Source organism: Marmota marmota, unplaced genomic scaffold (assembly GCF_001458135.2).
Source record: "Marmota marmota marmota unplaced genomic scaffold, marMar, whole genome shotgun sequence".
Taxonomy (NCBI): domain Eukaryota; kingdom Metazoa; phylum Chordata; class Mammalia; order Rodentia; family Sciuridae; genus Marmota; species Marmota marmota.
Genome location: NW_026000229.1, coordinates 39760441 through 39787127, shown reverse-complemented (window position 1 = coordinate 39787127; position 26687 = coordinate 39760441). Strand labels below are relative to the sequence as shown.

Genomic DNA, 26687 nt, shown 5'->3' with positions numbered 1-26687 from the left:
CCAAGCCTCTGGGATTACAGGGGCAAGGTGTTTCTTGAATAACAAAAATATCCAAAGTTCCTTTGTTAAGACCTTAGAAAATTCTAAGGTGCTGCCTCAGAGAACCTTTCAGTTAGGATAATAGGGTTTAGAAAAAGTATAAGAATGTGTCCCTTAGCAGAAGTTTAACATAGGTGTCAGAATAATTTATTTTTTGAACCCAGGGGTACTTTACCACTAAGCCACATCCTCGGCCCTTTTTATTTTTTATTTTGAGATGGGGTCTCTCTGAGTTGCTCAGGACCTCACTAAGTTGCTGAGCAGGCCCTGAACTTGAGATCCTCCTGCCTCAGCCTCCTGAGTTGCTGGGATTATAGACATTGCCACCACACCCAGCTCAGAATAATTTATGATCGTGCTTTTTAATCTAATGGAGTGAGTCAAAATAAGATTTACAAGACCCACAGAGTTTTCTTTTGGAATTCAAGGAATCCTGAGCTAGAATCATCTAGTTAAGATATGTTTTTAATTAAATTATTTATTTATTCTAATTTGTTATACACGATGGCAGAATGCAATTCATTTCATATTACACATATAGGGCACAGTTTTTCAAGTACTGATTGTACACAAAGTATTTTCACACCATTCGTGTCTTCATACATGTACTTAGGGTAATGATATCTAACTTATTCCACCATCATCCCCTTGCCCTCTTCCCTCCCCTCACCTCCCTCCCCTTTGCCCTATCTAAAGTTCCTCCATTCCCCCCATGCCCCCCCCCCCCACCGCCATTATGAGTCAGCATCCTTATATCAAAGAAAACATTGGGACTTTGGGTTTTTGGAATTGGCTTGCTTCACTTAGCGTTATATTCTCCAACTCCATCCATTTACCTGCAAATTTTTTTTGCCATGATTTTATTCTCTTAATGCTGAGTAATGTTCCATTGTATTTATATACCAAAGTTTCCCTATCCATTCATCTACTGAAGGGCACCTGGCTTGGTTCCACAATTTAACTTTTGAAATATATTGGAGAATATGGTGTATTCTAATTTATTTAACCACTTTACTAGGAATAGAATATATCATCTTAAGTTTCATAATTTATCTTAAATAGGTAAACAGTTATTTCGAATATGAGTTGACTGATTTAAGGTAGTGTTTAGTGTTTATATCAGATTGACTTGTAAAGACAACTAAAATGGTTTAAAAGAATGACACATTATTTAATTTTTTTTAACCTAGAGTAATAATTGTGTTTATTCAGATTGTAAACATGAAGTCAATAGAAAGAAGCTTGGATTTTTTTGTGGGGGGGTGTGGGGATAGATATTGGGGATTGAATCCAGGCATGCTCTACCACTAAGCTGCATCCCCAGGCCCTTTTATTTTTATTTTGAGATAGGATCTCACTAAGTTGCTGAGGGTCTCATTAAATTGCTAAGGCTGGCCTCAAACTTGGTGGTCATCCTCAGGTTCCTGAGTTGCTGGGATTACAGGTTTGCGCCACCATCACTGGGTCAGTGTTTGGAATTAAAATCCTATCTTGCTCATGTTTTATTCCTTGTGTCTAGGACAGGACTGATCCAGTACATAGCTGGTACTCAAGAAAGTCTTTTTGAAGAAAAGTCTTAAAAATTAGGATTGTTTTTCTGGGCACGGTGGTGCATGCCTATAATCCCAGTGGCTCCAGAGGCTGAAGCAGGAGGATCCCAAGTTCAGAAGCATTCTTAGCAATTTAGTTACATAGGTTTGATACCGTAGTCAAAACCTATCACCATTCTTTAGTCTTACTATCATACAGTTAATTTCTAAAAGCCTGATATTTTTAGATTAAATTTTATTACCCCAAATTTATGTAAATTTTTGTTTACATATTCAAGTGTGACCTTGGGGTACAATCCTAGAAATGTATTTACCAGCTAAAGAAAGGGTAGTATAAAGATTTATATAGTTAGCAAGAACTGAGTAGCTGTTGCTTATTATCCAAAAAATAGATTCAGATGGTAAACAATTTCTACAAACTTATTATCATGTTTAGAGTAAACTAACATTTCAATAGAAAGGTTTAGTTCTTATATAAGCCAGGACAGCGGACTTTTTTTTCTTCACTATTATTGCCAGACATTGTGTCTTAACACATTTTTTAATGTTCTTTCCATTTAATTCATCACAGATTACTGTTGTGTTCAGGGTGTTTAAAGAAAATACCATATACTATTAATGTTTCTAGACAAAGCTCATAGACAAATAAAAACTAAAAACTAAAGGATTTGTTTATTATCCTTAAAAGTTACTAAAGAAATCTAGTGAACAGAATAGGTGTTGGTTGTGGCCAAAATGAAAATGAATTGATACTGGAAATACTACACCAAAATGTTAATAATGATTTAGTTGGGCTTGTAGAATTATGAGGAGTTTCTTCTGCTCTGTGCCTTTAAGCATATACATATAACTGGTTTAATTTCAGCATATAATTTTAAATATCAATTTTATAATTACTAAAATACCAACAGCATAATTATTAAAACTTCTTGTTGGATATGATGTAGTCACACATTTTTTAATCTTGTGACTTGTGGTATACAACTATAAGAATGAAGTTCTAAGCAAATGTAGACTATGATATTTTTCAACACTTATTTATTGGAAATCATTTATTACTTTCCTCTGTCTCAGAATTAACACTGGAAGAAGGGACAAAAGAAGGAGAGAAGCAGAGTCTTTATTTTCTATACAGGTCTTCTATTATGATTTAAGAGATCTGGTATTATTTTATTGCTGTACCCTTTTTTTTTTTAACACACAAAATTACTATAGTAGTCTTGGGAAAAATAAAAAATGAAACAACCTCTTAGCAAGCATAGGAGACTAATTATTATACCAGCTAAGAGTAAAACATATTTCCCTTGTGCATTAAACATTGGCCTGGGTTACTTTATGTATAATACAGATGAGCTTATGCCAGTAAACAATATTAAATGCATTGGATTTGGGTGTATATAACTGCCATACATGATTTTTTTAAAAGCTCAGACTGAGTGAATCAAGTCTTTGTGATATCATATACTAAACTTTTTGCTCTTATGGAAGAATTTTGGCATTTCTCACCTAATTTATGTTCATTTTATTTTATTTATTGCAGTGCTGGTTATTAAACCCAGGGTCTTGTGCATTGTAGGCTACGGAGGTACATCCCTAGCCATTTGTTATATCCAGGTTTCCCTTGTAGCTATTACTTTTCAGGGATTACAGTCGAGCAAAAACAGAAATTTCTTAAAGCTTGAACACTTTTTACTCAATTATATCCCCAAATTAAGAAAGATGTTTGATCTGGGTGTGGTGTTGCACACCTGTAATCCCAGCAGCTTGGGAGGCGGAGGCAGGAGGATTTCAAGTTCAAAGCCAGCTTCAGCAAAAGTGAGGTGCTACGCAACTCAGTGAGACCCTGTCTTTAAGTAAAATACAGAATGGGGCTGGGGATGTGTTCAGTGGCCAGTTGCTGGTGAGTTCAATCCCCGATACCCCCCCACAAAAAAGAAAGATGTTTGGTTATTATTAATTTTAGTTATAGAAATGATACAGATAATATTTTTGGAAAATAATAAGATATTTTTCTTGGTAGATGGACAAACATTGGTAAAGTGATAAGGCCTAATGCAGGTAGAGATGTAAGGAAATAGTCCCTCATATATTATTGAGGGGTTTTCAATTGATACATATGCTTGCTGGAAGTAGCTTGGTAATATAATTGAATATATGCACATGCTTTACTCAACAATTCCATTTATGGAAATTAATCACAAGGAAATATTATTACAGATGTGCTAAGATGTGTCTATAAGGAGTTTCATTGGAGTGTATATGTCAAAAATTTGTAGTGTAAAGATTTATATAGTTAGCAAGAACTAAGTAGCTGTTGCTTATTATCCAAAAAATAGATTTATAAAAATTTATATAGCAATCTATATGCCCATAGTTATACAGATTATTCCATGGGATTTGGATTATGGGAAGGATTTTTTATTTTTGCATAATTTGGATATGTAGCAATTACTAAGAGGTGTTTTGTGTGAAAATTTATTGTTGTTTAGGAGTTCTCTTTCTGCATTTTTTTTAAGTCACAACATTTACTCCTGAGGTCTGTAATATAATGTGATCTGATTTGTAGATATATTTGCATGGCACAGGTTATTTATAGTGTTTTTACTGTGTGCCAGGCTTAATTATTTCTAAGCTAAAGGGATAAAATATGATCAGAATTTCTTCTTGTTTAGGCTATCCGTGTGTGTGTGTGTGTGTGTGTGTGTGTGTGTTTTCCTAGCTCTTTTAACATAGTACCATAGACTGATAGCTTATGAATTACAGAAATTTATTTCTCACAATTTTTGAAGCTGGGAATATCAAAAGCATGGGCAGATTAAATGGTTGATGAGGGCCCACTTTCCAGGTTCCTACATGGCACCTTTTGCTGTGTCCTTACATGGTGGAAAATACTAGACGGCTTTCTAGGTCTAATCACATCTAATCGCCTCTGAATGGCCCTACATTCAGATATCACTATTTTGATGACTAATATTCCACATGTAGACTTTAGGGGGACAGTCATGCAGACCACATAGCACTGGATCATAAGAAAAACGTATATACGAGAACATTTAAGAGTATCAGGTTGTTGATATATGTATTTTTATGGAAAGTCAAAGAAGGGCATGATTAACTCAAGTAGATCTCCACTGAAGAGTCTATGGTTAAAGTTACGTATAAAGAGGGTTTTCTAGTGAAAAATTTGAAGGTAGCCATTGTGGGAAAAGAAAGAGATGTACAAAAAACTTAGAAGTATGAAATGTCAGGTTGTAATTGAGTGAAAAACTATGTAAGTGTTCTTAAACAGAAATAGATGAGAGTAAAAACACAATGAGCCCTGGTAAGGAAGTATCTTGACTTTTTTTTTTTAAAGAAAGAAACCTGTGCATTCTTGTGTTCATTTTCTTTCTTTCTTTTTTTTTTTCTTTTAATATTTTTTAGTGTTGATGGACCTTTATTTTTTATTCATTTATTTATATATGTGCTGAGAATTGAACCCAGTGCCTTAGGCAAGCACTCTACCACTGAGCCACAACCCCAGTCCCACATTTTCTAAGTTACTTTTTCATCTAAGGGAAGACATTGTAATTTTGAGTAAGACTGATCCATTGTAGAAATTAAATAGCATATTACATTATATGAGTGAACAATGTGATAATGCCTAGTCTTGGTAAGGATAGGGACCGCTGCTCTGGGGGTATGTGAATTTAAAAACCATCTCGAAAATAATTTTTATCATGAAAACTGGAACATGTATATATCCTGTAACCTAGCATTTCTATCCCTAGATATGTACCAGAGAAACTGTTGTGCATGTGTACTGTGAGGCCTATACAAGATTGTTCGTAGCAACATTTTTGAAATAGCAAAAAATTAAAACAACCCAAATATCCAGAGACAGAGATTGAGTAGGTGCATTATAGAGTTCTTATTGAGACTCTGCTACATATTAACTTTTATTTTAGGCAAATTCCTTAATTCCCTTGAATTTTAGTTTTTTTGAAGTAGGAAGGATATCTATTTTAGAGTACTGCTGTGGGGATTTAATCAGTTAACATAAAGTACTTGGGACAATGTCTGATACATAGAAAATATTCAGTATGTGTTATTTGTCATTGCTACACAGTTCGTACACATCAATATAAATTTTACCCCCAAAAAATTGAGGCAAAAGTTAAGTCTCAGAATGTCCCATGTTGGTGTATTAGCCAAATAAAACTCAAAAGCATCTGGAGCAATCTGTTGTTTAGATAATACTTAGGTAGTAAAACTGTAAAGAAGACTAAGAAAATGAAAATAATGACTTCAAGGTAGTTTTAACTACTGAAGCTCTAAGTGATAGAAAGGAAGAAGGTTTACATGGAGAAACCCAAGAGTGTTATTTAGTTGTGTTGATTATATTTACTTTTTAAAGTTGAGTCACAAATATACACATTCATTTCATTATATCATTATAGTGGGTATACCATAATTTTCTTAACCATTCCCTAATTATAGCACATGTAGCTTGTTTTTTTCATGTAGATTGATTTAAATAATCCTTAGAGAAAATGCTTTATACCTAAAAGCTTTTCATTTTTAATACAAGATATTTTTCTTTTTTAGTTTTAAGAAATAGTAAACATTTGTGATTTTGATTGTTTGAAACTCTGTTCATAAATATTTTGTTCTTAAGGCATAGTCTAATATTTGAGCACAGGAATTTTGTTTTGGAATGTATTTGTAGTATATTGAGAAAATCCAAATAAAAATACCTTAAAAAATACTATAAAATATAAAATGAGTTCTGAAATGTCTATGCTTTTTAATTTCTTAAATGGCTAAAATGATATAAATGTTTTAAAAGCTGATACATTTATTTAAAATTGCTTTTTAGAAATAGTTGTTACAGATTTGACTTCTGTGTGTATAGAATTAACAATTCTCATGCCCATTTTCCTTATCACTATTTTTAGCATTGTCAATTTAATCTAAATTTTTAGTTTGGTGAAAAAAAGATATAATTAATAACAAGAAAATCCATTTTGCTAATTTAGAATTCTCTAAAATGTTAATTTGGTTCTCTCAATTCAATGAAAACTTTGAATAGTTCCCTTTTAAAATAAATATATTTAAATAAAATCTGTGTATATATAACTAGAATAGCCTGAGTTATCACAGTAAAATAGGATGGTTATTTGACCTTTTTATGTTTGTTCTGTTTATTTTAATTTACAATTCTTAAATGACTTCTTAGGCTATAATTCAATAAAAGACACCCTAATGAAAACTGTCACCCTTTTAGGCAGGCTTACTTCATGATTATCATTGATGCTACTGTCACAATTCATACTTGTTTTTGGTTCCCTAATCTCAAGTGTTCCTGTTACGCTGATATAGATACCAAACTTATAATGAAAAGAAATTGTGATTCAGAGAAGTTAGCTGTTTAAGTTCTGTATCTTAATTGGATGAGGCAGAATTTTGAGACCCTTTCTCTTAGACTTTGTGTTTTTTCAGTGTTTTCTTCTATTCATTTTGTTCATGATTTCTGACAATTGACTCATGTATTTTCAGAAATCTCTAGAATAGAAAGTATATTTCTTGAATTTATTTTCTTTTCCCCAAATTGATTGTACATTTTGAAAGAACGGATACAAGTGTTTAGCCAATTCCTTTTCAATAATTTAGCATTAACTGTCTCAACATATTGGGGCATCTGATATGAAAATAAGGTAAAAATAGTGTTTAACTGGTTTTAACATATTTAGTTTTAAGTGAGAGTAAATTCTTTAATATATTGTTTGAAATTTAGTTGCTTATTTCCTGATACAGTAACAGCTTTTAAGAGCATTTTCACTTTTATTATCTCACTAGATCTTATGACAGCACAATGCCATGAATTAGTGTAGGAATTATAAATATTTTGTAATTGAGAAAATTGTGTGCCAAAGAAATTAAATGGCACAAAGCTGTTTTGTTCTAGAGCAAGAACTTGTATTTATAAGTTTAAAATCTCCTGGGGGCTTGGAGCATAGCTCAGTGGTAGAGCACTTGCCTAGCATTTTGAGGCTCTGAATTCGAATCTCACACTGCAAAAGGTGGTAATTAAATAAAAAAATAAAATATCACAGTCATTTTATGAATTTTATTGGTTAATTTTAGAAGTAACACCAACAAAAAATTTTTAAGCCCTTTCTTAATTATAAAAAGAAAAGTTTATAAAGGTATGAACCTTTAAATTTGTTAGCCATATATTCTGAATTATTTTAGAATGAGTCTGTAAATATATTTCAGCCTTTTTACTTGTCTATTGCTGTTTTCTCTTAAATAATTATACAACAGTGGAGAAAATTATAGCAGTTACCCACCCACCCCCTTTACCCCGCTTTCTTTAAAAAACTAAATGAATTAACCCTTCTAGGACTTTCTGGTTTGTAGTGTATTAAATTTCCCATTTAACATGTATTTATTTCATAGACCGTATTGTTCATGACCATTTGAAAGCATGTTTTTAGTGCTTGTCTTGTCTAACCATATTCCTCTACCTAAATCTCTTGTGCTGATTTCAACTCTTCTAAGTAAGCAGCAAATTCAGACTAATTGATTGATTCAAAAAGATATGGACTACTACCATCTTCCTTCTTTTTCTCCAGTTCTTGCTACCTAACTGCATACTTTTTATTTTTAACTTGCAAAATAAGACTCAATTGAATAGTATTTTCTAATAATTTCTTTGGTTTTTTTAGATTCAGATCATTGTTACTATAATTAAAGGCTTTCTTCTAATTAGATGGCTCTTCTACATGGTTACCTTCAATTCTTCCTAAGTTGTTTTCAATAAGAAAGCTTATTTTGCTCAGAAAGTTGATTTATTGTGTTTTTTTTTTTCTATTTCTTATTTATTTTAACATGGCTCCCTAATCATGTACCTTGGACTTTTGGAATTGCCATTCATAGCAGTGAGGGTAGTATATACTTAATAATTTGCAAAATACTTGTAATTAAAGTATCTTTTAAAGGATCTTCTTTTGTTAGATCTTTTTTCCCCTGACAACTAATGAGTTGAGGGTTGTTCCCATTAGGCAACTGAAGAGGATACTTCCACTTCTCTAGTGAAAGATCACCTTTCCCAGCAAGAGACAGTTGTTACCAGTGACCCTTACAGGGGCTCAAATATAAGACCATCTCCCTTTGAAGATCTGAATGCCAGAAGAGTCTACCTGCAAAGCCAAGCCAATCAGGTGAGAAAATAAATATTTTTCAGCATGTATAACATATGTGTAGAAATGGTATGTTTTAGAGAAGGATCTTAAGACCATCTTCCTTTACCAGTTAAAATAAACAAAAAGGCAAAAAAACCAGGAATATGATTTACAGTGAATCAAATCCAGAGTGTGACAGCAAACGTAGATCATATAATCCTATGTCAGTATGTAGTAAATGAAGCCATAAATTTTAAATGTTTTGGTGGCAAAGGTAAAAATGGGAAAAGTGTTCAGAGAAATTTTCATTATCCAGAAGGAAAAAGCATCCTAGTCTTTTGAGAAGCAAGTTTCTCTATAAGAAACTTATCAGACATACTATTTTGAAAAAAAATATCATTGGTAAACATACATGTGGCAAATACACTGACACATTTCATAAGGTTGCTTCTTATAGCTTACCTCAAAAACTGCTAATGTATTTCTAAATCAGTTCAATGAAAGCATTTCCACTGGGCATTACATATACAATCCGATTTTAGACAACCATTAGATCTAAAAGTGAAGCCTCAGTTATGGAACATAATCCTATTTTTTTGCTATTCACAGATGATATCAAATCTATCAGAATATCTTCAATTCTCTTAGTGAGATAAACAAATATTTTTGTTATTGTTAAATAAGCATTTGAAATTGTTACCTTACGTGAACTCATGGGTTTTAAGTTATACCTGATATCTGTGTACAAAATCAAAGTTCATATGTGTGGTTTTTTGTTGTTGTTGTTGTTTTAATTTTTTTGTAGTTGTAGATGAACAGCATGCCTTTATTTTATTTTTGTATTTTTTTCATATGGTGCTGAGGATCGAACCCAGTGCCTCCCATATCCAAGGCAAGCTCTGCCACTGAGCTACAGCCCCAGCCCCTACATGTGCTTTTAAAAATATTTTAAAATATCTGTTCTTCTTGATAGATGATATTGAAAAGATGTACAATCGACCCTGTGAATAACAAAGGGTGAGGCAGTGGCCCCTATACATTCAAAACTCCATATTTTGGCACAGTGTCACATGCCTATAATCCCAGCTGTTCGGGAACCTAAGGTAGAAGGATTGCGAGTTCAAAGCTAGCCTCAGCAACTTAGCGAAACCCTGTCTCAAAATAAAACACAAAAAGGGTTGGGTCAGGGATGTGGCTCAGTGTTCAAGTGCCCCTGGTTCAATCCCTGGTGCCAAAAAATAAAAACAAACACAAAGAACTCCATGTATACCTTTTTTTTTGTTTTGAGACAAGTTCTTGTCATGTTGCCTAGGCCAGTCTTGAACTTCTGGGCTCCAGTGATCCTACTGTCTCAGCTCAATACACCTCTCTGGGCTTTTTGAAACATGTTTTCCATTACCAAAAAGAGAGATCTTTAGTAAATGCAGATAGTTCTAGTTATATGGTTGGTTGGCAAAAATGAAGTGCTTAAGGTCTTGAACTTCAGGGTTTTTGTTCTTCCATTTTCTGGAATTTCATATTCATTTCGTCTTGTTGGATCACCAGATGATGGTAGCAGTGGTAAACTGACATTTACTATGTCCTGCCCTACTTAGTCCCGGGAATAAATGAATTCTCTAATCCCAAGGCTGGGATCAGTTGCTTTTGTCTCTACCACTTGTGGTTTAAGATTTTTCTGGGTGTTTGCATTGGTAATTGAAGTGGCAGTGATACCATCATTGAGGTGGCTGCTGACCTGGGGTCTCACCTTGATTTTCCTTACCCTCTTCATTGTCATCCTTTTCATTGGTGCAGAAAGGCACTATGGAATCATAGTTTATAACCTCGATACATATTCTGTCTCACTGGTTGTTGTTGTCATCCTTTATCTCTCCCTGCACAAGGAGACCCATAGGGTCTCTGTGTGTAGTATGGTGAAAACCTTTGTGTTTGGTGTGGCTGGTATTGTCAGGCCTGACTCAAGAGCATTTTCTAGTCTCTTTTATTGCCCACTCTTACTCTTCTGGTAATTCAACTGATAATTGTATGGAAGACTCCAACTACATGGATAGTGACTATAGTAATTATAGTCTGCTGCATGTTTACTGCCTTCACCTGGAACTTCACCAGATCTTGTAACATTTGCTGTCTCCTTTTTCTTCTATGACAAAGTCAGACTCCACAGACTCAATATCTCCTGAACTATGAAGAAAGTTCCTGGGGTATTCTTCATGGCAGACTGATTGTATAACTATATCTTGCTTAGTATCAATTCTGTTAATGAAACCATATTTGTTTCTTACATTAAACTATTTTACTGTTCCCCAAACCTTTCTATGACTTTCTTGCACTGGGCGCAAACCAGCTGGGCCATCACTGTTCATGGTGACGGACTTGGACTTGGCCAGCACTGAGGGTGGTGCCTGCTGGCTGCTTGGTCTTGGCCTTGCTGCTCATGGTTGCAGTGATGATGACTAGGGCCATTGATACCGCCACTGTGGCAGCAATGCCTCCTGGGGTATGATGTAACTAGGCCAGTGCCAGCAGTGGCAGGCTACGTCAGGTTCTCTGGGGTCTTCTGTCCACTCCTGCAACTGGTAGAGTTCTTGATATAACTTTTGATTTCCCCCAAATTCAGCTACTAATAGCATGGTCTTGACTGGAAGCCTTACCTATAACATGAATAGTCATTTATACATTTTGTATGTTACATGTATTATATATGGTGAAAAACATGTAAGAATCACAAAGAGGCCACTATTTTCTAAAATATAGAATTTACTGGAGATAAGAGCTGCTTATATGGAAATGATTGGTATCAGAGAGTTAAGCAGATACTTGAAACACTTGCTCTCAAGGCAGTAGCAGTAAGAGTTAGCCACGAAGTTGTTACAGTAGTACAGTACTATTACAGTCATTTCATATAGTAATGATTTAATATTGATGTGTCTATGAACTTGTTTACATTTATCTTGACTGGGAGTGGTGCTATGCACAGTCCGTAAGTATATAAGTTTTTATAAATTTTGACTTTTTGTAATAGATTTGTGTATACTTAATGGTAGTAAATGATATAGACTATCTTCTTCATACTTTATGTAATAATGACATACCTAACTTTTCCTAACTTTTTGATATTTCTAAAGCTATGGAGTTTATCTATAAGCTCTTTCAAATTATCACATCTCAGGAAAAAAAAAATCTACATAAAAGTGGACCCATATAGTTCAAACCCATGTTGTTCAAAGGTCAACAGTATTAGTGTCCAGTGGCAGAGCTGCTCAGCTAAAAGCCTCCCTGATTCTGTCTTAATAATTTTCATTTTGATCTGAGGAATTCAGACATGCAGTTCGTTAAGGAAGAAATTTGCATCTACGTAGATAATGAGACAGATCAAATAAAGCATTCAGTTCAACATATTATTGCCATTAAATATGTTATACAGTATGTATATAGCATCTGTCAGACCCTGAGCTTAGAGTTGAGGGACACAAAGATAAATGAGCCATACTCTAAAGGAGATTCTGATAATATGTGCAAGCTCATAAAGCTATGGAAGTACAGAATGAGTGCATTAAACTCATGCTAGAAGATGACTTTTCTAGATATGCTTAAACTTTTTAAGGATAAGATATATCATTAGCTAATTGAAGGGTTGGGCTAGCAATGAAAATTATGGGAAAGGACACAAGAAGAGTGGAGGATGAGTGTTTAAAATGGGATGTTTTAGTTTGGACTGCAAAGATACAAACTAGGTGGCTCAAACAAAAAAAATTTTTTTTTCTTTCAGTTTTAGCAGCTAGAAGGCTAAGGTCAGAGTTGCTACCATGGCTCTGTTCTGGTGAGGCTTTTTTGCCATGTCCTTACTTGTCAGGATAAGAGAACCCAAGTCTGCTGGTGGCTCTCCTTACAAGGACACTGATCCCATCAGACCAGGGCCCTACCCTCATTATCTATCTCTCAAAGTTGTGTCACCAAACAACCATGACCTTGGGGATTAGAAGTTTAATATCTGAACTTTAGGGAGACCTTTTCTGTCTGTAACAGGGAATCAAAGATGTGAATGATCCGGTGGAAAGACAACATGGAGCATTAAGAAGGGGGGAAAAAAAACAGAAAGGACAAGGACCCAATAATTAGATGTTTATGTTGTGCAAAACACGTTAGGCTTTTTTAGGTTGTTTTACAAACCTGGTCTACAGTCATATGCAAGAAGATACAGGAAACCACAGGCTAAACAAGAACATTTTATGGACTGTTGGTTTTACTCAAAAACAAAAATTCAAATTAGTCTTCCAGTTTACATTTCTACAAGTGGTAGAGGTTTCCCTAAACACATGGTGTGGCACCCCACATACACATACCAGTATATCACACGCATCCCTGATTTGGTCTTCTTTATTACTTTGGGTAGAAGCAAAGTTATATTTTATTGTGATTTTTATTTATGTTTTCATAATTTAAAATTATGAAATAATAATTAATATTTATATTTTCATAATTATGAACCAGTTAATATACTTATTTACCACTTAGAAACTTTTTCATAAAGTACCTTTTTGGGTCTTTAAGCACATCTTAAATTGAATTTTTGACTTTTTATTATTGATTCATAGGCATTGTTTGTATTTATTAGAGCTAAGTTCTTTGTTGAACGTATGTATCACAATCTCTTTGTGTCTTTGTATCTTTACCTATACATTGTGATGATATTAGTATCTAACTGCTGAAGTTATTATGAAAGTACAATGATTAAATGTATTTATAAAGCACTTAGCAAAAAGTGTTTTGTTAAATAAAACAGTACTATTCCTAGTCACTTATAATTGATACTTTTCCTTATCTCCCAGATTAATGTGACATAGAGAAACAAGGGTTTTTGTCTTGGTCCCTTTGTGTTGCTATAACAGAATACCACCAACTAAGTAGTTTATAAAGAAAGGAAATTTATTTCTCATAGTTCCAAAGAATTTTAAATATCAAGGTGCCAGTGTCATGTGAAAGCCTTCTTGCTGTGTCATCCCATGGCAGAAGGCAAGAAGGTGAGAGGGTAAGAGAGAATAAGGGGAATGAGACCAAATTCATCTTTTAATCAGGAACCTACTCCTGCAATTAAGGCATTCATCCACTTCTAAGATTAGAGCCCTTGTGACCTACTCATCTTTTAAAGGTATCATCTTTCAGTGCTTGTGTTGGGGATTAATTTCCAACACATGAACTTTGTAGTATGTATTCATTCAAACCATAGCAGTGAAATTATATAAACTAAGTGTTCACACATATCTCAATTTAATAGGACTTAGAATGGAATGGTTTTTCTCTTTTAAAGTTACACATGTAAGTAAATAAATAGTGTAGAAATTTCTTAAAGGGAATAAAGCACACTTATATTCAGCAAATACTGTTGGGATTTTATACCAGTCATCCATTTGCATGTGACCCAAAAGACATGAAAAATGAATTTCCGTTGTACAGAATCTGGCCCTCAGCTTGCTGGTCAGAAGCTTCATTTTTTTCAAGACTAAAGTCATCTTTCAAAGATTTAAATAATTGAGTTTAAGAAAATGATATGCAAAACTCAGAATGTAAAATTTAAACCACTAGTACTGTAGGTACTAGTGAATACAAGTTTGTACATTCTCTACATAAAATAGATATTCATGACTTACCAGATCATCTCTGAAAGCTAGTTTGGTGTGTATGAATGCTCAACAGAGTTAATTAATACGCCTTGAATATTTAGTTGTACTTTGGGGATAGTTTGATGAGTCCTTTTCTAAAAAAGAGGAACAGCCTTATCAAAACAACTAGACTATGGCTTTGTTGAACTATAAAGAGTCTTAACATTTTACCTTGGGTTAGAGACAAAGGATTTTATTACTTATAGCACAATATATAACAGCATGAGCTTCATGTTTGTGTTGGTCCCCCCACCCTTCCCACCACCACCACCAAGATCCATGAGAGTGATGCTCAAGAAGATGTTTACACAGTCAAGTCTTTTCTAATAGGCAATAAGACTGCCTGATTTACCTTGTGCAAGGAGATACTGTCTGTTTTTTTGATCACTGAACAAGCCTGTCTTCATAGGAGAATACTATCTTCCAAAGGTTTCACTATATGCATGTCCTTGAAAAGATAAACTAAAACAAAGGTAGACGATGCCTATGTGCAGTAAGTAGATTTACAGAAATGAAACCTGTGGTGAATTGTTACCTAATGCTAGCTTAGGTTTTTCCTTCTAGTAATGTTAGTAAAACAATAACATTGTCAATGTTTTGTCTTCGATTATTTTGTATACATTGTGGACTGTTTAAATCCTTTGGATAAATAAATTGATTCAAAATGGTAACACAGGCAGGTTTTAGTTGCAATGTATTGGGCTGAAAGCCATTATTTTTCTTACTTTCAAGTTTTTGAGGATCATTTCATTATAGACAAATAAGAGTGTGTTTGAATCAGCAAATAATGGAAGATTTATAACACATTTAATACCTAAGAAACCATCAAAAAACTTGTAAAGGAAGATCTCCAATGTATTCCCTTTCCTTCATTCTGAAGGTAACCATTACCTTGAATTTTATTTCTAATGGGCAATAAGACTGCCTGATTTATCTTTTTTTTTTTTTTTAATCACTGAACAAGACTGTCTTCATAGGGAGAACACTATATTCCAACGGTCTCACTATATGCATATCCCTGAAAAGATAATCCTGGGTTTTCTCATGATTTCCACCACTTACATAGTTTTCTTCTGCCAGAGGATAAACCCACTCTTTCTAGGTTTTTGTTGTTATTAGGCATAGTGCAGGTACAAACTTCTTGTCTATGTGCATGAAATTTCTTCAGGATGTATGGAAGTGAGCTTTTGATGATGTATTATTTTTTAAAAAATGGAAATAAATTAACTATTCAGTTGATTTGTGTCATGTATACAGGGGATAGTGGAAACAGTGGTTGTTTCTTACAAATCAGCTTTAAATACCTACTCTAACCTGATTGCCGAGTAATAAAATTTTCATTATCAACTTCTTGTGTATTTTGAGTACAAATCCTTCTTAAGTTTTATTTGTGGCTAGCATCTCCTAGTTAGTGATTGTTAATTTTACTCTTATGTTCAGTATTTTAGTGAGCAGACATTCTAGTTTAAGCTTTGTCTTTTAATCTAATTTGAACTGATTTTTTTCATGCTAGGGATCCAGTCCCCTCTGTAACTACTTGTTGATTAACAGTGTCATATTTGTCATGTATCAAGTCTCCATGTATGTTTGGATCTGTTTCTTGTCTCTCTAAACTGATTGGTTGGTCTCCTGTCTGTCATTGCATTAGTCTTTACTATGCAATTGCTGTAGTTCTATGATAAGTCTTAATATATATGTACAGCAAATGCTCTTACTTTGTTTTTCCTTTGAGTTCTTTATTTGACTGCTTGACCTTTCATAAAATTTAGAATCAGTTTGTCAGGTTTGATGAAAAATATTTTTGTGGTTTATGTTCAAATTACACTGAATTTGTGTATTAGCTTAAAGGAAGCTACAGTTTTATCCATGAGTATGATATATCCCTCTATTTAGTTCTCTCTTTTTAAAAAATATTTTTAATTGTCAATGGATCATTTATTTATTTATTTGCGGTGCTGAGGATTGAACTCAGGGCCTCACATATGCCAGGAAAGCACTATACCACTGAGCCACAAACCCAACCCTAGTTCTCTCTTAATAAAACTTTGCATTTTCTTTATGAGTATTTTCCTATTTTAAAAAAATCTCTTATCTTTTATAATCTTTTCTTTCATATCATTTTGTTGTCATTTTAAATGGAATCCTTTAAAAATTTTTTTTTGTGACCAACTTTGAAGAAGCACCTCCTGTGTATATCTCAGCTGATAAATTCTTCTGAAGACTATAAAATAGTTTTGGTTCTCAGTGCTTTAAAAAGCAATAGTTAGTTGGGTGTATCTTACAACATCTGTGTTTAATAAGTGTATAGACAACATCCATTTGTCTTTTCACTTACGGATCATGTGGGAGACCTAATAATTATAAACTGTTGACTCAGGTAGATTTCACAGTTACATCTGTTTAAGTAGTACATGTGACTTTTTTCTGAGACAGTAAAATTTAGGTAATAAGTGAAAAAGTAGGTGTCCTTGCTTCTTAAGGTATAGGAATGTGTATTTAATATATAAGTTGAAGTCATTAAATTTTATCAGGAAAAAAATTGTTTCTTTTTGGTGGTGGTGGTGGTGATTGTACTTGACCAAATACTTAACTCATTCTGTGTTTACTTCAAGCCCAGTTTCCTTCATGAAGCCTTTCTACACTATTTAATCCATTGTGAATTTTTTCCATTAATTCCTGAATTCTTATATGTTTTACCTATAAGTATACAAAAGTATCTGTAATGTATCACTAACTGTAAGAAAAATCAAGAAAAGCATTCCATTTGTATTTAAAACTTTTAAAGATGTACATGTTTGTGTGTGTAAATTTTTGGAAGAATTCACTGAAAATTGTTTTTTATTAGTTAACTTCTAGGATGGGGACCAAACATCTAATATGGAAGATTTTTATTGTATGTACTTCAATACTGTTTGAAAAATTTGCCATGTTACTTGTATTATTTTTTTATTTTCAAGGTTATAGTCTTGTTAATAGTAGGATTTGGATCAAAATAATCCAGGAAAATAATCAATAAGAAAATAAGATTACTGCAGTATTGATAATTATTGAAGCTAGGTGGTAGATGTGGAAATTCATTTATAATAATTTTTTATTATAAAATTCTAAAAATTAAGCTTTGGTAACTTTCAGCTATAAAATCTGGCTCCAATCCCAAAAACCCAAATGCCGAATGTTTTCTTTGATATAAGGAGGCTGATTCACAGTGGGATAGGGAGAGGGAGCAAGGGAGGAATAGACAAACTCTAGATAGGACAGAGGGGCTAGAGGGGAAGGGAAGGGGCATGGAGTTAGAAATGATGGTAGAATGTGATGATCATTATTATCCAAAGTACATGTATGAAGACACGAATTGGTGTGAATATACTTTGTATACAACCAGAGATATGAAAAATTGTGCTTTAAATGTGTAATTAAAATTATAATGCATTTCACTGTCATTAAAAAAAACATCTAGCTCCAAAATGGGCTTTGCAATTCAAACAACTAAGAAATGTCCCTATCACTTATATATATATTATTCATATATCATTAAGTCATCCTTTTAAATATACAATTTGTTGGTTTTTAGTAAATTCATAAGACTGTGCCACCATCACCACTATTGAATTCCAGGAAATTTTCATCCCCCTCCAAAATTTCGTACCAATTAGCAGTCATTACCACTCCATCTTTTCCTTCGGTCCTTATCAATCACTATTATAACATAATATCAATATTTTATTCCTTTTTTAGCTGAGGAATATTCCACTATATGGATTGCCACATTTTGTTTATACTTTCATCAGTTGATAGATATATTTGGGTGATTTCTAATTTTTTGAGTACTTGTTAATTGGTGAATGTAATGCATACATTTTAAAATGTATAGGAAAATAGCTTTTTTAAAAAAAATTAAGGTGAGGGGAATTACAATACCTTTTATAAAACCATTTTGAAAATGTGCACTGTGTATGGTTTCATTAAGAGCAAGAAATTCATTCTGTCATCACTTACATAAGACACTGTTTGTATTTTAGATAACATTTGGGCAGCCAGGCCTAGACATTCAGAGCAGAAGTGTGGAATATGTGCAGCGGCAAATACCCAAGGAATGTGGAAGCTTAAAATCCCAAAACCGGGTAAGTAATATCTTCTGCAATGAAATATAGGCAATTAGCATATAGGTGAAGTTTTCTAGTCATTTGAATTCTCTATATAGTTGAAATAATTTCCATGTATAAATTTGCTTCATATTTACTTATAAACCCTGTTATTTAAACTCCATCCAAAATTTTTCTTTTGAATTTGTATGTATATCGGATAGGACCAATAAGAATAATATACTGTTAATTTAGTGGACTTCACCCATCAGCCCATCCTTAGCCCAGACTTGGAATTTAATCCCAATTTCAAATATCTGTAGAATAAAAGATTGCCCCAAACTGGATTAGACACTTGTTTGTACACTAGTCCTTGTATCCTGGAACTAGAACTAGGTAATACAGATTTGACTACTAGAAAACCATCTCCTTTGTGGATGGTGGGTAGGGTCAAAAGACAGTTTTGTTCCCCAACCCCCAAAAGTCATCTATCCACGAGTTAGATACAAAGAGAAGACAAATGAGAGAAAGAGAGATGGGGTTGGTATGTAAGTCATTTTTTAGGGATTTTTCTGTATAGCTGAGCTATAAACATGTATATTCTTATATTAGTTTGAGGGGGCTGCCAGGGTAAAATACCACAGACAAAGTGGCTAAAATAGTAGTTTTATTTTCTCACAGTTTTTGAGGCTGAATTTCAAGATCAAGGTCAAGGGGTTGGTATGTTTAGTTTCTTCTAAGCCCTTTTTCTTTGACTTATTGATGGCTACCATCTCATGTGGTTTTTCTTCTACACATGCTTCCCTACTATATCTCTCTGTGTGTCCAGATTTCCTCTTACAAGGCCACCAGTAAGACTGGTTAAGGTCTACCCTGATTCCTTATTTTAAGGAATCTCTCTCTCTCTCTCTCTCTCTCTCTCTCTCTCTTTTTTTTTTTTAAGTCACCTCTTTAAAAGCCCCATCTCCAAATATCATATTCTGATGTTAAGGCCTCAACATATGAATTGGGGAAGGATATGATTCAGCCCATAATATTCTTCCCACTGGCTCCAAAGTTCATGCCTTCTCACATACAAAATACACATGCCTTTATTTCTGTGGCCCCACAGTCTTGACAGATTCCAGTATCTACTCTAATTGCCAAATTTCTTCTAAATAGCATTTCTGCCAGTTGTGGGTGTGTTGAGGTATGATTCATTTTGAGACAGATTTCCCTGCCACCTGTCAGCCTGTGACACTAGACAAGTTATTGCTTCTAAAGTATAGTGTGGTAGGAAAGGCATAGGGTAGACATTCCCATTCAAAATGAGAGAAACTGAAATGAAGAAAATTGTCATATGAGTCCTAAGCAAATCTAAACCTGATGGGAAATTTCATTAGGTTTTAAGACTTGAGATTAATTCTCCTTAGCTTTATGCTCTGTCCTCTAGGCCCACTGGGATGGTGATTCTACACCCAGCCCTGGGTATAAACTTCTCCTCCACGGCCTTGCACTGCTACTGCATGGCCCACTAAAACTCAGAAGTTAGCTTCACCCTCTGGAACTCAGAGGGGACAGTCCTACTTCAGGATCCTCTTTCTCTTTTGAGATATGACATGTCATGAACATGACACTTGTTCACAGCCACATAACTCTTTGCACATTCTGTAGAATCCCACAAGTCCTACAGCCATTCTTTGTTTCATCTTGCTTCTGTCCCTTTACATCCAAATTGGCAACGTCTTGCTTTATCCTATGATCATCCAGCCACACCCTTAGTATTCTCTTTAGAACACACCTTGCTTAGAAAGTTCCTCTGCTGAATGTTCATGTATATCTCTCCTACCTTCCAAAAAATACTAAAACACAGTTCATCCACGTTCTTTGTTATTTTATACCAAGGATTGCCCTTTCTTCCAGTGTCCAGTAATGTGTTCATTTCCATCTTAAACCCTACCAGATGGATCTTTAAGTCCATGTTTCTACCAGTTGTCTCTTCAAGGCTCTTTCTAATGTCCATCTTAAAATTTTGTCAGCTTCTGGGGCTGGGGATGTGGCTCAAGCAGTAGCGCGCTCGCCTGGCATGCGTGCCACCTGGGTTCGATCCTCAGCATCACATACAAACAAAGATGTTGTGTCTGCCGAAAAACTAAAAAATAAATATTAAAACTCACTCTCTCTCTCTCTCTCTCTCTCTCAGACTCTCTCTCTCTTTAAAAAAAAATATTAAAGAAAAAAAATTTTGTCAGCTTCTACTTATTACTCAGTTCCAAAACCATTTCCACATTTTCAAGATATTTATTATAGTAGCATGTCACTTCCTGGCATGAAAGTCTGTAATAAGGTTCTCCAGAGAAACAGATTGAGCAGGATTTAGTTTTAATGAATTGGTTCATGCCACCATGGAAATACAGATCTCAAGTTTTCAGGGTAAACTGTGTCAGGCTGAAGACCCAAGGAAGAGTTGCAATCTGAGTCCAAAGGCAGCCTGCTGGCAGAGTTTTTCTTGTCTGGGGAAAGGAATATTTGTTCTATTAAAGTCTTCAGCTGATTAGATGAGGTCCACCCACATCATAGAAGGTATTGTGCTTAGCTCACAGTCCATCAATTAAAATATTGTTCTTACCCCCCCAAAAATCACTGAAACACCTAGAACAATATTTGAACAAATATCTGGGCAGTGTCACTCCATCAAATTGACACCTAAAATTAACTGCTGTAGTCCTTACTGTATTTTTCATTTTTTAGGTCCCTTTGAAATCAATCAGACATGTCAGCTTTCAAGACGAGGATGAGATTGTCAGAATAAACCCTCGAGATATCTTAATACGTCGGTATGCAGACTACAGACATCCCGACATGTGGAAAAATGACTTGGAGAGAGATGATACTGACTCCAATATTCACTTTCCTAAACCAGACAGTAAAAAGTCAGACTATCTCTACTCTTGTGGGGATGAGACTAAGTTAAGTTCACTCAAAGACTCTGTGGTATTTAAGACACAGCCTTCTTCCTCATTAAAAATTAAGAAGTCAAAACGAAGAAAAGAGGATGGTGAACGTTCTCGCTGCGTATACTGCCAGGAAAGGTTTAATCATGAAGAAAATGGCAGGGGAAAATGTCAGGATGCTCCAGATCCTATTAAAAGATGCATATATCAAGTTAGTTGTATGCTCTGTGCAGAGAGCATGTTGTATCATTGTATGTCAGACTCAGAGGGAGATTTTTCTGATCCCTGTTCATGTGACACTAGTGATGACAAGTTCTGCTTACGATGGTTAGCCCTGGTAGCTTTGTCTTTCATTGTACCATGTATGTGCTGCTACGTCCCTTTGAGAATGTGCCATCGCTGTGGTGAGGCGTGTGGGTGCTGTGGTGGGAAACATAAAGCTGCTGGATGAAATGATCCAGTGCCAAAAGGAGCTTAAAATCTTTGTTTCCAGGAATTAGCTAACTTGGTTTTGTGGAAGCTTTTGGCAAGCAATATGGAATCTTGCCTGGTATCACTGGGGCCACACATGGAAGAAGCAGAACTCGTCAGTTCTTGGCATTTCACAGATGCTAGCCATGCATTTTTTTCCTTGAGTGCATGGCATGTTTCATTACAGGTTGTAGAGTATTTGCAGAAGGAAATCATTTTTGGCTATTGACTATAAAAAGTCAGCATAAATATGATCCAACAAAAAGGGATTAATTTTTGGCATTTTTGTATATTTATGCATTAGGTGATGGGAATTTAAAGGTTTGAATTCATGAACTAAAAATAAAAATGCACTAGGGGACAGTTGATTTCAATGTAAGAAAAGTTAACACTTGGGAATTATAAGAAGTAAAATAAGTGCAACTAAAACATTTATTAGTTGTTTTTCTGAAAGCAGTTTTATGTATAAATAACAAAATGTTTATATTTAACTAAATGTAAGGTACGAATTATTACATATTAAACCTTTCTTGCCCTTCCTAATTCTGAAGTAGATACACATTTATCTACTGTCACATTCCATATATTTTGAATATTTAACTCATCTAGTTAATAACATTTTTATTCCATGTGAATGATTTGATATTTTCATCCTTGTTTATCTTTGGCTACAATTTATATTGAGTTATATCTGTACATTCTGGTAATCTAAAAACCTTTAAGATATTCTAATAGCCTTGTGTGACCAACATTTTTTTAAAGCACAGATGTAATTGTCTAATGTTCTGATGGGAACTTAACCCTTATTTTTATATAAAAAGAGACTGAGTAAACAGAAAATTTAAGGGTTTTGGTTGTTTTGTTTTTTTGTGGTATCCAACCAGCAAGTTGTTTTCTTTCAGAGTTTCCTCCTTCAAAAAATAATATTGCAAAAACAAACGTTTTACAAGGCAAAAAGTGTAAATGCATAGTTGGTGTAAAACAGTTTCCTCTTGAAATCTCCATTTATTGTTCTGCTACACCGAAATATGTTCAGCTGCATTACTAATGTTTTACCTTTCTCCTCAGTACTTACTATTCATATAACACTGATCTTTCTCAGCTATATTTTTTTTAATTTAAACTGGCCAAAAACAAAATTATTTTGTTAAAATGTATGCTAACGTATCCCAGGAAAGTATTTAATCCAACATCATTGTGAATGAAATATCTTGTAGATATAAATTTTATTTCTTTTGCAGAGCATTGTATTACTGCTGTTTAATTTACAAAGTAGTAGGATATGTGTTCCAGCATACCATTTTAAAATACCATGGGGTCATTTTTTTTTTTTTTTTGAACATCAAAACTAATCCAAATGAGGAATTCTTTAAGAACATTCCCTTACAGGAATAAATGTTGATGACGTGAGCCTTTTTTTTTTTTTTTTTTTTTTAAATTAATGGCTCGAAATACTAGAGGTGATAGAAATTAAAATCACACTACCATTTGAAGCTCATTTTCTATGCAGGTTTTAAATGTCATTTATATATCATTTGTTTTACATATCAAACTTAAGCTTGTGTTAGCATTCTTCTTTTGCCCCCTATCAAACTGAACAATGTATATAACACTATCTTGTCTGTAAAATACTTTTTTTTTTAAAAAAAAAGAAAGCATTTATATTTATATGACAGCTTGAACTGACAACATTGTGTACATAGATCATCTTGAAGTATTATTTCACATTGAAAAGAAGAAAATTATATTGTTAACTGTAGATGTTATGAAGAAGAGGTTATTTCTAGTTTTGTACTAAAAATCAATTGGATGAACTAAATCCAAAACATGTAGCAGCGGTTTTAAGTCTTATTTTTACTGTTTATATATTTGAATGCTGCTACACCTGGTGATCTTCATCCCTGAAGTTTTCAGCTAAACTTGGTTTCCTAGAATAGACTGTTAACTTTCAAAATTCCTTTTTATGGATGAAATGGAAATACTGGTTCTCTTTTTGAATGAATTTTCATATTTGTAAGTACTGAGTTTTTAATTCAGGTTTGAGCGAGGTGTGAATGACTGAAGAAAATAACTTGCTGGCTATATAGGAAAATGCTGTGGAAATGAACTGTGTATATACTTCTGGGAAGAACAAATTTAATCATTTCTTCTGTTAAGCACTAATCAGTATAGTGCAACTCCTGGTTCTGTACTGTATTTTATATGCAACATATATGCTTTAATATTTTAATGTTTGTGCATTAATATTTTCAATTTGTTTAACCACTTTGCTGCTAAGATTTTGCCGTCCCATCCCCGTTTTTTCCTTTACAGTTTTAAACAAGTTTCTTCATTAAAAACTATGGTGATGAAATTGGTTCTTATTTCACCTTGGATCTTTATAACTGAAATAGTCAGTTTCCAAATCAATCTAGGAAACAAAAACTGATAATGTAGTGTATCTGTATCCCTATGTGGAAATTTTCTCTTTGGAGTAGTTGAGAATTCCTATGTGCAAACAAATGGATAGTTTAAGTCTCTGATTCTCAAATGTGTTTTAGGTACATTCAGAAACTGTTTCCATTCTCTATACAGATTTGGCACTGCCATTTGGCATTTCTTCTAAAACTTTTTTATCTGATTGTATAAGCAAATGGCTCAACAAAACTGTTAAAGTAAACACTAAAAATGAGATCATCTAAGTGGCATGATAAGAAAGAATTTGGCCTGATGAGTTTGTTTTGTTTGGAACTGATAGTTTTCAAATGATAATCTGGATCATTTGTTTCCATGTGTGGAACTTCAGCACCACCTACTGGATAATATCCAGACCAGAGAAAAAGATGGCAGTAGACATCCGCAGGGTTCATTCACTACCACCAGTAAAGGGCTAGTCAAGTGGTGGCCACCTCCTACAGGGAAACCAGGAGTAAGAAATATCTCAAAGGAACTGTAAAATGATTCTTTTCTCTAATTAATTTTGTTGGTCACTGAAAGATTTTAAGCACTTTTTTCTTACATATCCTGTTTTAAAATATTTATTGCTATTTGGAGCTGGCAATCAAACTTAATGGATATGCTGAGGCATTTATAGAACCAGTTCCTTTAACTTGGAAGCCATTACCAAAATGGTATTTTTCCCTCCCATTGTCAGTCAGGGAGAATTTTTTATATATATAAATAGATAAACGTAACCACCTGTATTTTATCATGACAACTTTAAAGAAAGTGTGTGTATGTTTCTGAGACAAAGATGGGGCAGGGATTAAAATTTAAAGGGAAAAACTTGAAACTACCTATTTTCATTGGTTATTCAATAGTGCCTAAAATGAGCTTTTGAAGTTATACAAATGCACTTTCAATTCATGTGTATAGTGCCATCTAATATCTTTGGTAAGTCATGCTTTTTCTTTACTTTTTCCTCTCTCCTTTCCCCTTAATTGAATGGCTCAAAGATATTTCCTAATATTCATGTAAGTATCCAGAGTACAGGAAACATACTACTTCAGATATGCAGTATAAAGATATTTTAAGGATTTTTCTGTTATTACTGAAACTGACTCTAGATTTTGTGATTATACTTGGAATATGTAACTTGGGTTTAAGATTAGGTTTTTTACTTGTAGCCCAAAGGTACATTAAGAAAATACACATTTTTCTACAGAAAAGTTAGAGAACTTTAGTGTTACCTAAAAAACAGATTTCTCAATGATACAATTCTCATTCTTCATTTGACCTCCATGATCACATTTCTAAGGGAAAGTGCTAGAAACTTGCATTATTGTTGCACTTAAAAATGTCTATAAATCCTAATAGCACCATAAGGTGTTTTGCAGTAAGTCAAACATAGAAAAATATTTTTTTAAAAAAAGAAACACGACCAGAGGTGATTTATATTAAAATGAGAGGGAGAGAGAGGGAGAAAAAGGGCTTTAAAGTACTATTTGCCTAGCAGCCAGGTGGTTATAAAACTTTCATATGCTTTGGTACACTGATAAATGATAGCCATTGTTACTGAAAGCTTAAATTGCATAATTGTTTTGAAATTTTTCAAGAATAATCTAGTTGAAAAGCCTTTGTATTAAAGATACACATAGATTTTTGTGAACATTTCCAGTGTGTAGTATCATTTGCTTTCTATTCTCTTGACCTCAAAAGTGCCTCACTTGTACATTATTTCCATTAAAAGCTTGACTGCATTTTTTCTAATGAGCAATGAAAAATTGTTTAACTCATGTCATAATGTTATCTCCTCAGATATAGTTGACTAGCTTGATAGTTTCGAGTATACAATGTAAATACGCATATATACATTTGTAACTTTTTGTTACGATACTCATGTAATTGGACATACCAGATGATATCATAAGAATTTGTTTTAATGGTTCCCTCCCTCTTGGAATTACCTAATTAAACCTATCATGAAATATTAAAGGACTTTTTCTTACTCTTTTAGAGCTATCAAATTATCACATAAGAGATAACAATTACTGGAGGACAATGTAAATGGAAACTTTCGATCAGAATTTTGTTTCATTCTTTTTTTAACTGAAAGTTCACAAATAGTTAATCATCTATTTATGCATCCAGTTGTTATGTTTATTTTTTTCCAGTCTGGTATTACATTATGTGTATTGGTTTGGAAATACGTTGCAGTGCTGGGTATGGTGCCACACACCAATAACACCAGCTACTTGGGAGGCAGAGGCAGAAAGATTGCAAATTCAAGGCCAGCCTGGTCAACTTGGCAAGATCCTGTCTCAAAATTTAGGGGTTGGGGATGTAGCTCAGTAATCAAGTGCTTGCT

At 33.8% G+C, this 26687-nt stretch overlaps 1 protein-coding gene across 2 annotated transcripts in view; it reads left to right on the top strand.

Moving 5' to 3' along the window:
* The window catches only part of Spred1 (sprouty related EVH1 domain containing 1), an 86285-nt gene extending 59971 nt beyond the window's left edge, over positions 1 to 26314 (top strand). For both annotated transcript variants that reach the window (XM_048793115.1, XM_048793116.1), the window contains exons 5-7: positions 8636 to 8794; positions 18435 to 18536; positions 21228 to 26314. In XM_048793115.1, the coding sequence (XP_048649072.1) occupies positions 8636 to 8794; positions 18435 to 18536; positions 21228 to 21881 (915 nt within the window). In that variant the 3' untranslated portion in view covers positions 21882 to 26314. The remainder of the gene's footprint in view (positions 1 to 8635; positions 8795 to 18434; positions 18537 to 21227) is intronic.
* The last annotated feature ends 373 nt before the right edge of the window (positions 26315 to 26687 follow it).